The 12,653-nt window shown below is 36.7% G+C and overlaps 1 protein-coding gene across 1 annotated transcript in view; it reads left to right on the top strand.

Annotated features, from left to right (window-relative positions):
- The window catches only part of LOC127985907 (collagen alpha-1(XXVII) chain A), a 51,526-nt gene that overhangs the window by 35,140 nt on the left and 3,733 nt on the right, over positions 1-12,653 (top strand). The window contains exons 29-55 of the mRNA XM_052588112.1: positions 3,704-3,757; positions 3,849-3,893; positions 4,007-4,051; positions 4,357-4,410; positions 4,825-4,878; positions 5,097-5,150; positions 6,325-6,378; positions 6,459-6,512; positions 6,596-6,703; positions 7,846-7,899; positions 8,003-8,110; positions 8,253-8,306; positions 8,382-8,435; positions 8,725-8,781; positions 8,880-8,933; positions 9,655-9,708; positions 9,808-9,861; positions 10,138-10,191; positions 10,440-10,547; positions 10,631-10,738; positions 10,942-11,049; positions 11,189-11,242; positions 11,786-11,848; positions 11,928-11,981; positions 12,074-12,109; positions 12,200-12,217; positions 12,323-12,358. Of these exons, the coding sequence (XP_052444072.1) occupies positions 3,704-3,757; positions 3,849-3,893; positions 4,007-4,051; positions 4,357-4,410; positions 4,825-4,878; positions 5,097-5,150; positions 6,325-6,378; positions 6,459-6,512; positions 6,596-6,703; positions 7,846-7,899; positions 8,003-8,110; positions 8,253-8,306; positions 8,382-8,435; positions 8,725-8,781; positions 8,880-8,933; positions 9,655-9,708; positions 9,808-9,861; positions 10,138-10,191; positions 10,440-10,547; positions 10,631-10,738; positions 10,942-11,049; positions 11,189-11,242; positions 11,786-11,848; positions 11,928-11,981; positions 12,074-12,109; positions 12,200-12,217; positions 12,323-12,358 (1,650 nt within the window). The remainder of the gene's footprint in view (positions 1-3,703; positions 3,758-3,848; positions 3,894-4,006; positions 4,052-4,356; positions 4,411-4,824; positions 4,879-5,096; positions 5,151-6,324; positions 6,379-6,458; positions 6,513-6,595; positions 6,704-7,845; positions 7,900-8,002; positions 8,111-8,252; positions 8,307-8,381; positions 8,436-8,724; positions 8,782-8,879; positions 8,934-9,654; positions 9,709-9,807; positions 9,862-10,137; positions 10,192-10,439; positions 10,548-10,630; positions 10,739-10,941; positions 11,050-11,188; positions 11,243-11,785; positions 11,849-11,927; positions 11,982-12,073; positions 12,110-12,199; positions 12,218-12,322; positions 12,359-12,653) is intronic.

The raw sequence follows: 12,653 nt of genomic DNA, 5'->3' as shown, positions 1-12,653 counted from the left end.
TAGTTAGTTAGTTAGTTAGTTAGTTAGTTAGTTAGTTAGTTGAACTGATTAGGTTAGTTGTGCGATAGATAGAGAGATAAATAGATAGATGACTAATTAGTTAAACTGATTGACTAGTTAACTTGTCAGATAGATAGATTCTTAGTTATTTAGTTACTGGTAGACTAATTAGTCATCCAATAAATAGATTATTTGTTAGTGAAACTTAACTTCTTTTAAAGTTAGTTGCTTAAACTAGTTAGTCATCCAATAGATATTTTCTGAGTTAGATTGGCTGACAAGTTAAATAATCTGACTGATAAATTCTTAGTTAGTAGTTAAGTTAGGGGCCATTCACATATCGCGCCTAAAAACGCGTGGAAAACGCTAGGCGCGCCGCTTTTTTCCTTCTTTCCAAAGCGCTCGGGCAGTTACGCTCCTGAGGCGTCTGCCTTTGCTAAGCAACCATGACGTGCTCTCTCCATGAAGACGCGGAAATTTCGCGCGAAAGACGCGATATGTGAACGGCCCCTTAAACTGGCAGACTGTAGTCATCCATAAATAGTTTCTTAGTTAAACTTCACTAGGCTAGGTTAGTTTAACATATAGTTTCTTAGTTAAACTGGCAGGCATGTTAGTCTTTTGATAGATTCTTTGTTATTTAGTTACTATGATAATCTAATTATTTGTCCGATAGTTATTTAGAATTACTTAATTAGTTATTTTAATTGGTAGACTAGTTAATGCCTAGTTAATAGATAGACATACAGATAGATAGATAGATAGATAGATAGATAGATAGATAGATAGATAGATATACTATAAGTAATTTTGGTATTAATATTTATGAATGTGTGTCTGTGTGTTCACTGTCAGCTATCAATCACAGAAACACCCGAGACTGTGTTAGCTCACACACACTTGAAAACACACACATGGTTAATAACCAGCAGAATCAACATGAATAACTGGAGAGAAGACTGAGCAGAGGGATGCAATGGAGAGTTGAGTGTCTGTGTGCCGCGGTCTGGTCTTAGTTAGAGCCCCTTACTGAGTCCGTAAATCAAGTTGTTGTCCTGATGATTTATTAATTCAATGGTGGGGATTTAACCCCGTTTTTTGTTTCCTGCCTTCATCACTGAGAAGTTGAACAGGCCAAAACAGAGTAGCGTGTATGTGATATGCTGACAATTACTTAAGACTCTTTATATATCATTGTCTTTATTTAAAACAGAAATACTTCATACAGGCAAAGGTGAAACTGTAACTAATTCATCAATGGTAGAAAAAAGCATTATTTATTATACATGCATTGTTGTTATTGTTTTTTGTTGTTATCCCCCTTCTTACATTTTAGTGATATTTCTATTACTTTAGATATTTGACCAAAATCCCAACTCTTTTATTTAAAAGAAATTCCCATAGACGTACTGAAGAAGGAACTTAAGACTTGCTGAACATTAGGCCATGATTCTGACCTATTTTCTGTATATTAAAGGTTCAGAGTTCTCTGTTTAATGTCCTCATTTCTTCTCAAGTTCAGTATGGTATCAGCACCTCAGAAAGACATTCACAAACGTTCATGTGTCAATGTATGTCTGTATTTGAAGCATACAGAAGAAGATCAGATTTACTCTGGTTAGATAACAACACAAGGGACTTGCAGAATGACGTCGTTTGCGGCACTAATAGGTGCTGAGAAGTAATGAGCCACTTTATTTTCTGTGGTTTATGGATGTGTAACAAGATGTCCGGAACATTAATAACAGTAGTAACCCATATGATGTTTTCCAGCATATTTTACTGAGTACCTTCAGACAAAGAGAGTGTGTGCCAGCTGGCAGAGCCTGTGTGATGATATTGTTTCTTCAGTCTGATGTTTTTTGGCCGGACGCACATGCCATAAGTTACTGTAATTATCAGCGTGCACATGCATTCTTCGAGAGGGAGCGAATGTGTGTCTGGTCTCTTGATGAAGTCCTTGTGTTCAGATGTCTTCAGATTACATAGACGAGCCAAACCGCTGTTTGTGATGGTGAAGATGATTCGCTTGTTAAGGATTGTGTAGCATAAATGTGAGATTTTGATGTGCATCCATACAAAGACAGATGGAACACAGTTCTGTGCCATGCTTAGACCCTCAAGAGCCTCATTGACCTACATGCACAACCCCAAAAAACCCAACATATCCCACACATCTAAAGCCTACAGTGTAGCGCCCCCTAGCGTTTGAAGATATACTTGTGGATTTAAAGTATGTGCGTTCTGCTGCACTGCTCATATTTTTGCAGTTCAGGACAAAACAGGGACAAACATGCTGTTTGGGATGTCATAAGAAGGATTAACTCATGGATATTATTGAGACTATGCTCAAATATATTAATGTTTTTTTATTAAATAGTCATGTAAGTATTCATGATTCAGTGAGTATTTTCTATAGTAGTTTTTATTTCCAAGTGCAAACTTTTTACATGTTATTTATACATAAACACATAGGGTCTCATTCATGAAACATTCGTAAATATACGAGTAAATATCTGAGTGATTTGCGCGTAAAGAGAACTTCCCGAAAACTCTTCTCCTGATTCACAAAAACTTCGTAAACATCAGATGTGATAGTGAAATGTGTGTGTGTGTTAATGAATTCCAATCAGTCGTAAATGGGACGCGCGTGCACGCTCACTCTCAATTACCATAAATCCCGCCCATTAAATCCGACTGACAACTATATGTGAGCATCATATTATGACACCAAACGAAGGATTTCAACATGTCTTCTCAAAAGCGACTGAAAAAGAAACATTTCTCATCTGCAGAAATTGAAGTTTTATTATCAGAAGTTCATTCAAAATGCCACATTTTATTTTCAAGCGTACTAGTGGCGTATCAGGTCCTAAAAAAGGAAGTTTGGCAGCATATTACAGATCCTATTACTGGCTCTCATAATAAAAGTTAAAAGAAAAACCGTATGTAATTAATATATATATATATTTTTTTCAAAATGCTGTGTAAATATGTACCCGATTAAGGTTAATTAAAATGCAGCCGTATTAATGAGCAAAACATTCAGAAGTTAAACGCACTATTTACGCGTGGCTGGGAGCAGGTGTAGATTTCTTTCGTACCAACTAACATTTGGAAAATACGAACGTTTTAATGAATCCGAAAATTTACGCCAAAACCACTTTACACGCGATTTACACAAAAATTTGTTCTGCTCGTGTTTCATGAATGAGACCCATAAAGTGTTATTTTTATAAAACAGATAGTTCCGGTCCTTGATTCTGATTGGCTGAGCCACATTCGAAGCTGTTTTAAATTACTCTACAAACATACACTTTGTTTACATTTGTGTGTTGCTCGGCAACCACTTTGTTGCAACCACAACTGTTTTTGAGGAACTACATTGTTTGGCGCAAGAATACTGTTTTTATTCATATCATTACACTTTATTTGCTCCGTTTTATTTTGTGAAATCTTACTACGTATAAAGAATAACAGTTTTATAAAATCAATAAGCCCTGTGAAGCCATGGTTTATGCCCCTTAGTTGTTATAAATTCACTGTAAACCACGGCTTCACGGGCCTTAAAGCTTTATTACTTGTCGATTCTTTGTAATTATTTATAAAATGTGCAAGAAATTGTTTCTAAACCAGTTTTTGTTCAGTGTATTAAGACATCTCAGCCTATTATTTAATGTGCTGATTTGCACCTCTGTTTTAGGGTCCTAGAGGTCCGGACGGTATGCCAGGAGAACTCGGCACTGAAGGCAAAAAGGTGAAGGCCGCTGTCCTCCAGAGCTCACCTAGTGTCCAAAGATAAATCCCGTGCACATTTGAACATAACTTTCATTAATGTCTCCTCACAGGGTCCTGATGGTCCTCCTGGAAAAATCGGTTTCCCAGGACAAGTGGTAAGATTCCCGTTTTTACATTCTGTTTCTGATTGTGTTTCTACAGTAACTGCTGCCATGTCTCCAGTCTTTTCCATGGTAACAGTTTCTACGTCTGTCCAATCTCTTTGCAGGGCAAGATCGGGGAGCCTGGGGAGGCGGGGCCAAAGGGATTTCCGGTTAGTTTCTCTACTGAAATTTCTTTACTGTATTTTTCTCTATTATACTGCATATTTTTAGGGCTGCCCTGAATAATGTCATATATTTATGTAATAATAATTCATGTTATTTGTAGAGAACATTTCATTAATACAATTCATGTCACGGGTCAATTTTTTTTTTTGTAAGAAATATTTAAATGTTATATTATTGTCTTTTTCAAATGTTAATTTATTATTATTAATGATTTGTTATTATATTAATCATTGATTTATTTATTTGTTGCATCATTTAATTATTTCTATTAAATGTTGGACTTCTGTAGGGCATTCAAGGGCCATCCGGGGCTACAGGAGACAAAGGCATCGCAGGGGAGCCAGTGAGTGATGCTTTATTTATTCACAGAAACACTTTTCCCAGTGTTTTTTTATGTAAACTGAGAGCTGGAAATCTGCTTTGCGTCCTCTGGGTATTGAGCAACTCTAGAAGATGAGTTTTGATTGTCTTGTTCAGCCCTGAAATATATAGAATAATCGACTTCTAATGAGAATTAGGTTCATGAGCCTTTCTTGGCATTCTGTTGTCTTTTGTAGTTTGTTAAATGTTTGTGATTATGTAGCTGTACAATGTAAATAAGATCTGCAGTATTTCTTCCAGTCTTTGAGACTGTACATACACATCTGCTTCACAGTTTGACTATTTGGCTTCAGATAATGGGAGAATGTAATGTTGAAATGTGTGTGTGTGTGTGTGTTTGTATTACTAATAAATGATTTGTTTGTTTTGGGACCAGGGACCTCCAGGGCCCCCAGGAACACTCGGGCCTCCCGGAAATCCAGGGCCAAAGGTAATACACACATACACAAACACACAACTTCTGTCTGTTTTGGTTCCTTTGATTGTAAATGATACTGAGATTAAAATGATTACCGTTTAATCCTGTTTGCACACTCTGTCATACTTTATAACTGATTAATAAATGTAATTTTAGCTCATTAATCCATCTGTTTTGGCACCAAAAAAGACATGGAAATAGAAAAAATGTATGCTCTCTCTTTTTCCCAGGGCCCAGCGGGAAAAGTTGGCGATCCCGGACTTCCAGGAGAACCTGGAGAAAAGGTGGGATAAATTGTGGGCTCTTTAAACACTATTTATATAAAAATAACATTTTATTAACATTATAAATGTCATCAGTGTCACTTTGAATCAGTTTAATGCATCCTTTCTGAATAAAAGTATTAATTTCCTAAACTTTTGAATGGTAGCACGTCAGGGTTTTCACAAAAATATGAAGGAGTCAAACCTGTTTTCAACATTGACAATAAAAACAACTGTTTCTTGAGCGGCAAATCAGCATATGAGAATGATTTCTGAAGGATCATGGGAAAATTCAGCATTACATCACATGAATAAACTAATTTTTTTTAATATATTCACATTGAAAATACTCATTTGAAACTGTAATAATATTTCACAGTATTACTGTTTACAGTAATTTCCTGTATCTTGATCAAAAGCCTTGACGAGCAGAAGAAAAACTAATTTAATTATTCCACATTTTCTACTAGTAGTTTGTATATTATATTATATTATATTATATTATATTATATTGTATATATTATACGTTTATTTGGGCAACCTTGAATTTGTGTTTTATCGAATTAATTGTCTATTTTATGTATATTGAACTAAATAGAAAAGAACAAATAAAGGTCATGAATTTTAGCAGCAGCTTTGAAAAAGTTCCATACAACGCTATAAAAGAAAATAAAAGAAAATAACAGCCCATATAACATTTAGTTAGACTTCTGGAGATTGCTAATCAACAATTTCCTCCTTTTCCTGCCCATTTGTTGGGGAAAAATAGCTACTTTTTAAGAGCTCTGGGTCCTATTTTGTATCCTATTCACGAAAAGAGCCTGAAATTATTGTTTACCCCATTTCCCATAATCTTCTTGCTCGAGGTGCTATTATGCTGCACTAAATAACTGTTGCTAAATCTGCTTTTGGTTGGCAGTTCAAGGCCCCAGTGAGGTTCTGTAATGAGTAGCACAGCGCATGTGTCGCAATCGCAGTCTGAAGAGGAACCATATGACTATATTTGCATTGTTAAAGTTAGATAATGTCCGCCTGCGCTTGGCAGACGCAGATGTGCTGTCACACGTCATTGGTCATAATTGCTGTTTGGCTGACTGGACTTGTGTAATTAAATAAAAGGAACATGAACTTGCTAGAAAGAATAAAACTGCCTGTGTGTCTGGACTCTTATTTTGTCTTTTCATCATTTTTGCAGGGGTCACTGGGGGCTGTGGGGAACGCTGGGGCAGCAGGACTGATCGGAACGAGGGTGTGTGTTTTATACATCTGTGAAACATGGATTTGATGTATATGAATGCACAAAAACATCATTTTGTTTGTTTGCTACAGGGAGAACCGGGTTTAGAAGGAGAGGCTGGCCCGGCTGGCCCTGATGGTGCCAAGGTAATCAAATATTCACATGTCTTCAAAAATACATTATTTAAACCACAAAAAAATGTAGAACAAAAAATGTGTTTTTTGAACAGGGTGAGAAGGGCGATATGGGCGGAGAGGGCGAGCAGGGTGTCAGAGGTGACCCGGGAATCAAGGGAAAAGAAGGGCCGATGGGCGACCCTGGGCTTACTGGCGTCAGAGTGAGTGATGCAGATGTGAACATCACACTCATACTTTACTTTATACATCAAAACACATCCTGCAAACAGGGCTTTCAGCTAGTAAATGAAACAACAGTATACTACCCAAAAAGTAAAACCCAAAAGATTAGGCAATCTTAAAATATACATATGAATAAAGATTCAATATTTACAAATTATATATATATGTTTAAATCTGCCAGGTAACCTTTGTAACAGTGGTCGGTTAATGCCTTTGGATTATGATCAGTAAAAATATATAATTTTTTTGCATATTACAAATTACATTTATCACTAAAAACATTTTTTTTTTTTTTTTTAGAAAACTAAATTGACACAAATCTCAACAAGTATGTCTAAAAATGACTTACAGAACCCTGGCCCTTCAGAAAAGTTATTGCATGGGGAAAAAACTATTTTAGTATTATTTATAATATTATTGATTAATATAGATTATTTAGAATTATATTTTCTATTTTAACTTGTTTATTTAATATTTATATTTAAATTTTTAATTGTGATTTTATCTTAAGTTTTATTAATTTAATTCAATTTTGTATTAATTTATTACATACTTTCGTTTTAATAATTCAAGTTACCTCAACTTAGTTTCCAAGACAAGATTTAAATTAAATTTTCTAGTTTTCTAAGTACATTTTTTTACACTATATTATATTATATTATATGACAAAACCAGTTTTAAGTCGCTGGGGTATATTTGTAGCGGTAGCTTAAAAAAACATTGTATGTGTCAAAATTATTGATTTTTATTTTTGTCAAAAATCATTAGCATATTAAGTAAAGATCATGTTCAATAAAGATATTTTGTAAATTTCCTACTGTAAATATTTCAAAACTTAATTTTTGATTAGTAATATGCATTGCTAAGAACTTCATTTGGACAACTTTGTATATGATTTTGTATTTAGATTTTTTTGCTCCCTCAGATTCCAGATTTCCAAATAGTTGTAGTTCGGCCAAATATTGTATTTTATTGTATTAATATTTCACATATTATATTTTACTTTAGCTTTATTTCAGGTAAAAAACTATTTAAAAAAATAACAGATACAGTTTTGTTTTGCTAATTGATGGTGGGGTTGTTTTCGTTGCTTTCCCTCATTTGTGCATGTGTGTTTAAGGGTCCTGAAGGAAAGCCTGGTAAAAATGGTGAGAGAGGGAAGCCAGGGTTTAAGGTAAGACATTCCAGTTCAACATAACATTTTGTTTGGTTGAAGTTATGCAATTATCTTTAATCTATTAAGCACAGTATTGACTGTACTTTCACATTGCCTGCAGGGTGCCAAAGGTAATATCGGCCACCTGGGAGAGACTGGAACCATGGGAAAGATCGGACCAATCGGAACCACCGGACCAAAGGGCTCTCGAGGAACCATCGGACATGTGGTAAACAGATGCATCAGTTCTCTGCTTTTAACCTGCACAAGAAACGTGTCTACCTCTCCTTCTCTGTCATCTTTGAGCTATGAATTTAGCTAAAAAGCACAGTAAATTTGACATTGACTTTAACTTTCCCGCTGTGTCCCAGGGTGCTCCCGGGCGTATGGGGATGCAGGGAGATCCGGGAATATCAGGATACGAGGTGAGTACTCGCATCAGTGCTCTGATTTATCAACTCAAGTCCGCTAGTGCTTAAAAGCTCTTTCTTTCTCTGCAGGGTCACAAGGGACCTCAAGGTCCAATAGGATCCCCGGGACCAAAGGGTGAAAAGGTAAAATGTATTATATAAATTTTGACATATGTGACCTGCACAATAACGTCACCCATCATGGTTGAATCTATGCTAGACGTGGACCTGAATACATAAAGCTTAGGTTTAAACTACATTGTTATTACCTGAAAGTGCTTTTAAAACACAATGTCAAATGAAGATTAAAATGAAACGGCATCATAATATTATCATATAATATATTACCATATATAATTAGGCACACTAATATGAACTGCCTTGAATCAGTTTTCTGTGATCATCTGATGTTTCACATTATGCAATGTTTTAGGGTGAACAGGGGGATGATGGGAAGGTGGAGGGTCCTACTGGTCCTCCAGGACTCCGGGTGAGTCTCTTTTATTATCCTGTTTATATCTGTCTGGGATTTCCTCTAATTTCATTAGCGATATTTGCAGCTTGATGCATGTGTTTGTGTATTTTCAGGGTCCAGTTGGAAAGCGAGGAGACAGGGGCGAACCGGGAGATCCAGGATACACGGTGAGATAAGAAAGCCCAGTATTGTCTAACTTCATATGAAGTGCATTAGCTAAGCTGCTTGTGCACTGTCAGCGCACACCATCATGTGACCGTTTCCTATAATAGATTGTTTAAAGGCAGTCTTTTATGGTAATTTGCTAAACATAAAAAATATGTTATGGATCACATGAAGATACTATTTCAAGACAGTATCTGACTAAAATTACCACAAGCAAAAATATGGTTTGTGTGAAGATGTATGTGTTTTAATAGATAAATGATTGCTTGTTAGCAATGCTTGTTAAGGAAAGCATCAATAATATTAAAAACATTCTTATACTTTATACAGATTGTGAGATTTTCATGATCAAGCACCACTCTTCAGATTTTCTCCACAAAAAAATACATTTTTATTATTTTTTTTTATAAAAAAAAGAAAATATGAATATATAAATTGTAATTAATTTATAGATTTTCTTAAGAAACTTTTATATGTAGTTTGATTTACATTGTTAATCTTTTTTCTTTTTTGTTTGACAATTATTCTTTCAGTTCTCGAATCATTTTGATAATTTAGTATCATTGCAATAATATTATATACTTTTTATTACATTAGTATATAAACTTAAAATAAAATGAGTAAATATATATATATATAATTTTTGTTGTTGTATTTTAAAGTCTATTTTATTTCACATGATGAAAATGTTTGAATGGTTTTATCTCTGTTTTGTATATGCAGGGTCAGCGAGGTGTTGATGGTTTTCGAGGCAAACCTGGTGCTCCTGGACTACCTGTGCGTATAATATGATATCAGATCTTAATTACAGACATGCCTGCTCTCAAATATGCACAGAAGAAGACATTTTTGTTTATTTTTGTAATGCATTTTTAGGGTGATCCTGGTCCACGTGGAATACAAGGCCCTAAAGGATCCAAAGGAGAACAGGTAATGCTATGATTGCAGCTCATGTGTGTGTTAGCATGTGTGCATATCTTCTACTGGATTTCAGATTTCATTACTTATGTTTTGGAATGGCAGACTTAAACAACATGTGGTAGAAATCAGAGTCTTGTCACATACTTCAGCAATAAGGGCTAGATGTGTGTGTACAGTACGTTCGTGCTGTATGTGATTACTTCTATGCCTGTGGTTTTTGTCTTGGCATTGCTCGTTTTTCTCACATGCTTTGTTACTCTCTATCACTTCCTCTCTGCCTCAAAGGGTCAGAAGGGTAAACAGGGTCACCAGGGAGAGCGTGGCAGCAGAGGCGCACCGGTAAGAACACACAGCTCTTTTGTTTTATTAGGGTGAATCTCACTAAGAAATAAGGGTTAATTATCATTGGTGTAAAGTTCCCATCAGCAAACAGACACAGTTCAAATGATAAAAGCATCTGCCAAATATAAAAGCATAAAAGTAAATAACAATACTACATGAAAATGTAATTAAAATCAGCACTAGAAAGGATTTCTTCCTTAATCACTTTCTAAATGGACAGTTTTCTCTGTATTTTCTCTTATCAGGGTGTTGTGGGGTTGCATGGCCCGAAAGGCACAGTGGGTCGAGAAGGACAGGAGGGTGTTCCTGGCACAGACGGGATCCCAGGAAAAGATGGAAGCAGAGGAATACCAGTAAGAATTCCTGACTGGATCTCTGATTCCTGACTTGATCTCTGTCTTCAGGTCTATTAGTTACATCCTTCTCTTTGTTTCAGGGCGATCAGGGAGATGATGGTGAGTTTGGTTTGCCTGGTAAACCCGGAGCACCTGGAAAAGTTGGCGTCATCGGTTTACCAGGTCCACAGGGATCATTTGGTGCAAAGGTCAGAGAATAACATTTCACCACCGTTATCACTTATTTATGCGTTTGTTTTGTTTATTCACATCCTAGGAAAAATACAAAAATAATCACATGAAAGAATAAAAGTTGATTGATTTATCGTTAGCATCCTAGACAAAATGCTAATTATAATATTATTATTTCTCTTATTGATGTATTGTATTTGTTATATTTGTGCATGAATAGGGTGAGAGGGGTCTTCCTGGTCATCCTGGTCCTTCAGGAAAGAGAGGTTTTAAGGGAGGAATGGGTCTTCCTGGATCGCAGGGAGCCCGGGGTCCTAAGGGCCGACCTGTGAGTACTACACCCAGACAAAAATACTCCAGAAATACTGTTATTCTTCCCTACGAACTCCCCAACCGACTGTATCCTGTTTACAAAAGAACCCAGAGTTCATCTTGGAAGGAAATATTAATAATAATCTTTGATTTAGGGTGACATCGGGGAACCCGGCTTTCCAGGGATGCTGGGAATGTTTGGACCGAAGGTGAGTTTTATCACCCAGTGCCAGGTATCCCATTTAAACCGTTATTCATGGTTAAAAACAGAAATGTGATCGTCTGTGTGCGTCTGCCCAAGAGAAACAAACAGAGATGAGATTTATCCGTTCTGAAAGAGGTCCTTCCTTTGGGAAGCATGTTTTTATCCACACGCTCGAAGAGCATCATAATTCACGCTCACACCGAGGTGTATTTTTGTCAAGGAGCAGGACTTTCTCCGAAAGCCGCAGCCGTGAGCTCATAAAACAGGACAAGCGCAGTGTGGTTGCGGCGTCCTAATTCATTCAGACTCATTCATGCCTCTGGTTTAACTAGATGAACTAGAGTTATGGAAAAAAAAAGAGACCACCAGTGGTCCTGACAGTGATAAACAGACATGTGTTTAATACTGTCGGTCGCCACTGAATGTTCCACTCCATAAATCCTCTAGTGCTGCTCATAACACACACACACACACCAGCATTAATGTTGGGTTAGGCACAACTGTGTGTTTGTTTATGTGGGCTTGATGTTTGGCTTGTTTAATTTAGGGGCCTCCTGGAGACTTTGGACTGAAGGGCATTCAGGGGCCTAAAGGGCCACAGGGCAGCATGGTGAGCATGTACACATCTGTCTGTCTGTCTGTCTGTCATAACATCTCTTTTTGTTGTAATATTTCCATGTTGGTTTCAGGGTAGAGGGGGTTTGGCTGGACCTGTTGGTGTGATCGGCCCTATCGGCAGTCCGGTGAGTATACATCACTTTACACACAACTGTAGTGAGCAGTGTGTGTGTTGACCTCTGCTGACCTCTGGTCTCACACTGCCATCTCTCTGTAGGGCCCGAGAGGAGACACTGGCAACAAAGGAGAGATGGTGAGACATGATTCATTCTTTCTCTTCAGATCTTGATATCACAGTATATCTTACAGGTTTCTCATAAACACATTCTTTTTTTTCACACAGGGTGTTCAGGGACCTCGAGTGAGTCTTTACAATGACACACACAGCATTTCCCATCATCCACTGCTTGTGTTTATTTTAAGGCCACTTGTCTGTTTGTAACTTGTTTATTTGTGTGTTTTTCAGGGTGCTCCTGGACCACGTGGACCTCCTGGACCTCCGGTAAAACACACACTTCTTTCTTTTAATAAACTCTCTCAGAACAGAAACACACTTGAGCTTACTTGAGCTTTTTAGGACCTAGCATAGATGTCCAATGATTCGTATCTAAGCTTAATGTAAGCAGAATAACCCAGAAACTGTTCCATTTTTATAATGTTAAAAACCCATTTTAAATGTATATTGTTTTACATGGTCCCCAACAAGACGTTTTGTCAGATTCTACTCAGTTGTAGGAACAATTTTGTCCCCAAACTGAAGTAACCCCATACACACCTATCTCTACTGTTTTAAATAA

Source organism: Carassius gibelio, chromosome B21, assembly GCF_023724105.1.
Source record: "Carassius gibelio isolate Cgi1373 ecotype wild population from Czech Republic chromosome B21, carGib1.2-hapl.c, whole genome shotgun sequence".
Classification (NCBI taxonomy): Eukaryota; Metazoa; Chordata; class Actinopteri; order Cypriniformes; family Cyprinidae; genus Carassius; species Carassius gibelio.
Note: the sequence above shows the minus strand (reverse complement) of the source record. Positions and strands in the feature narration are given on the sequence as shown.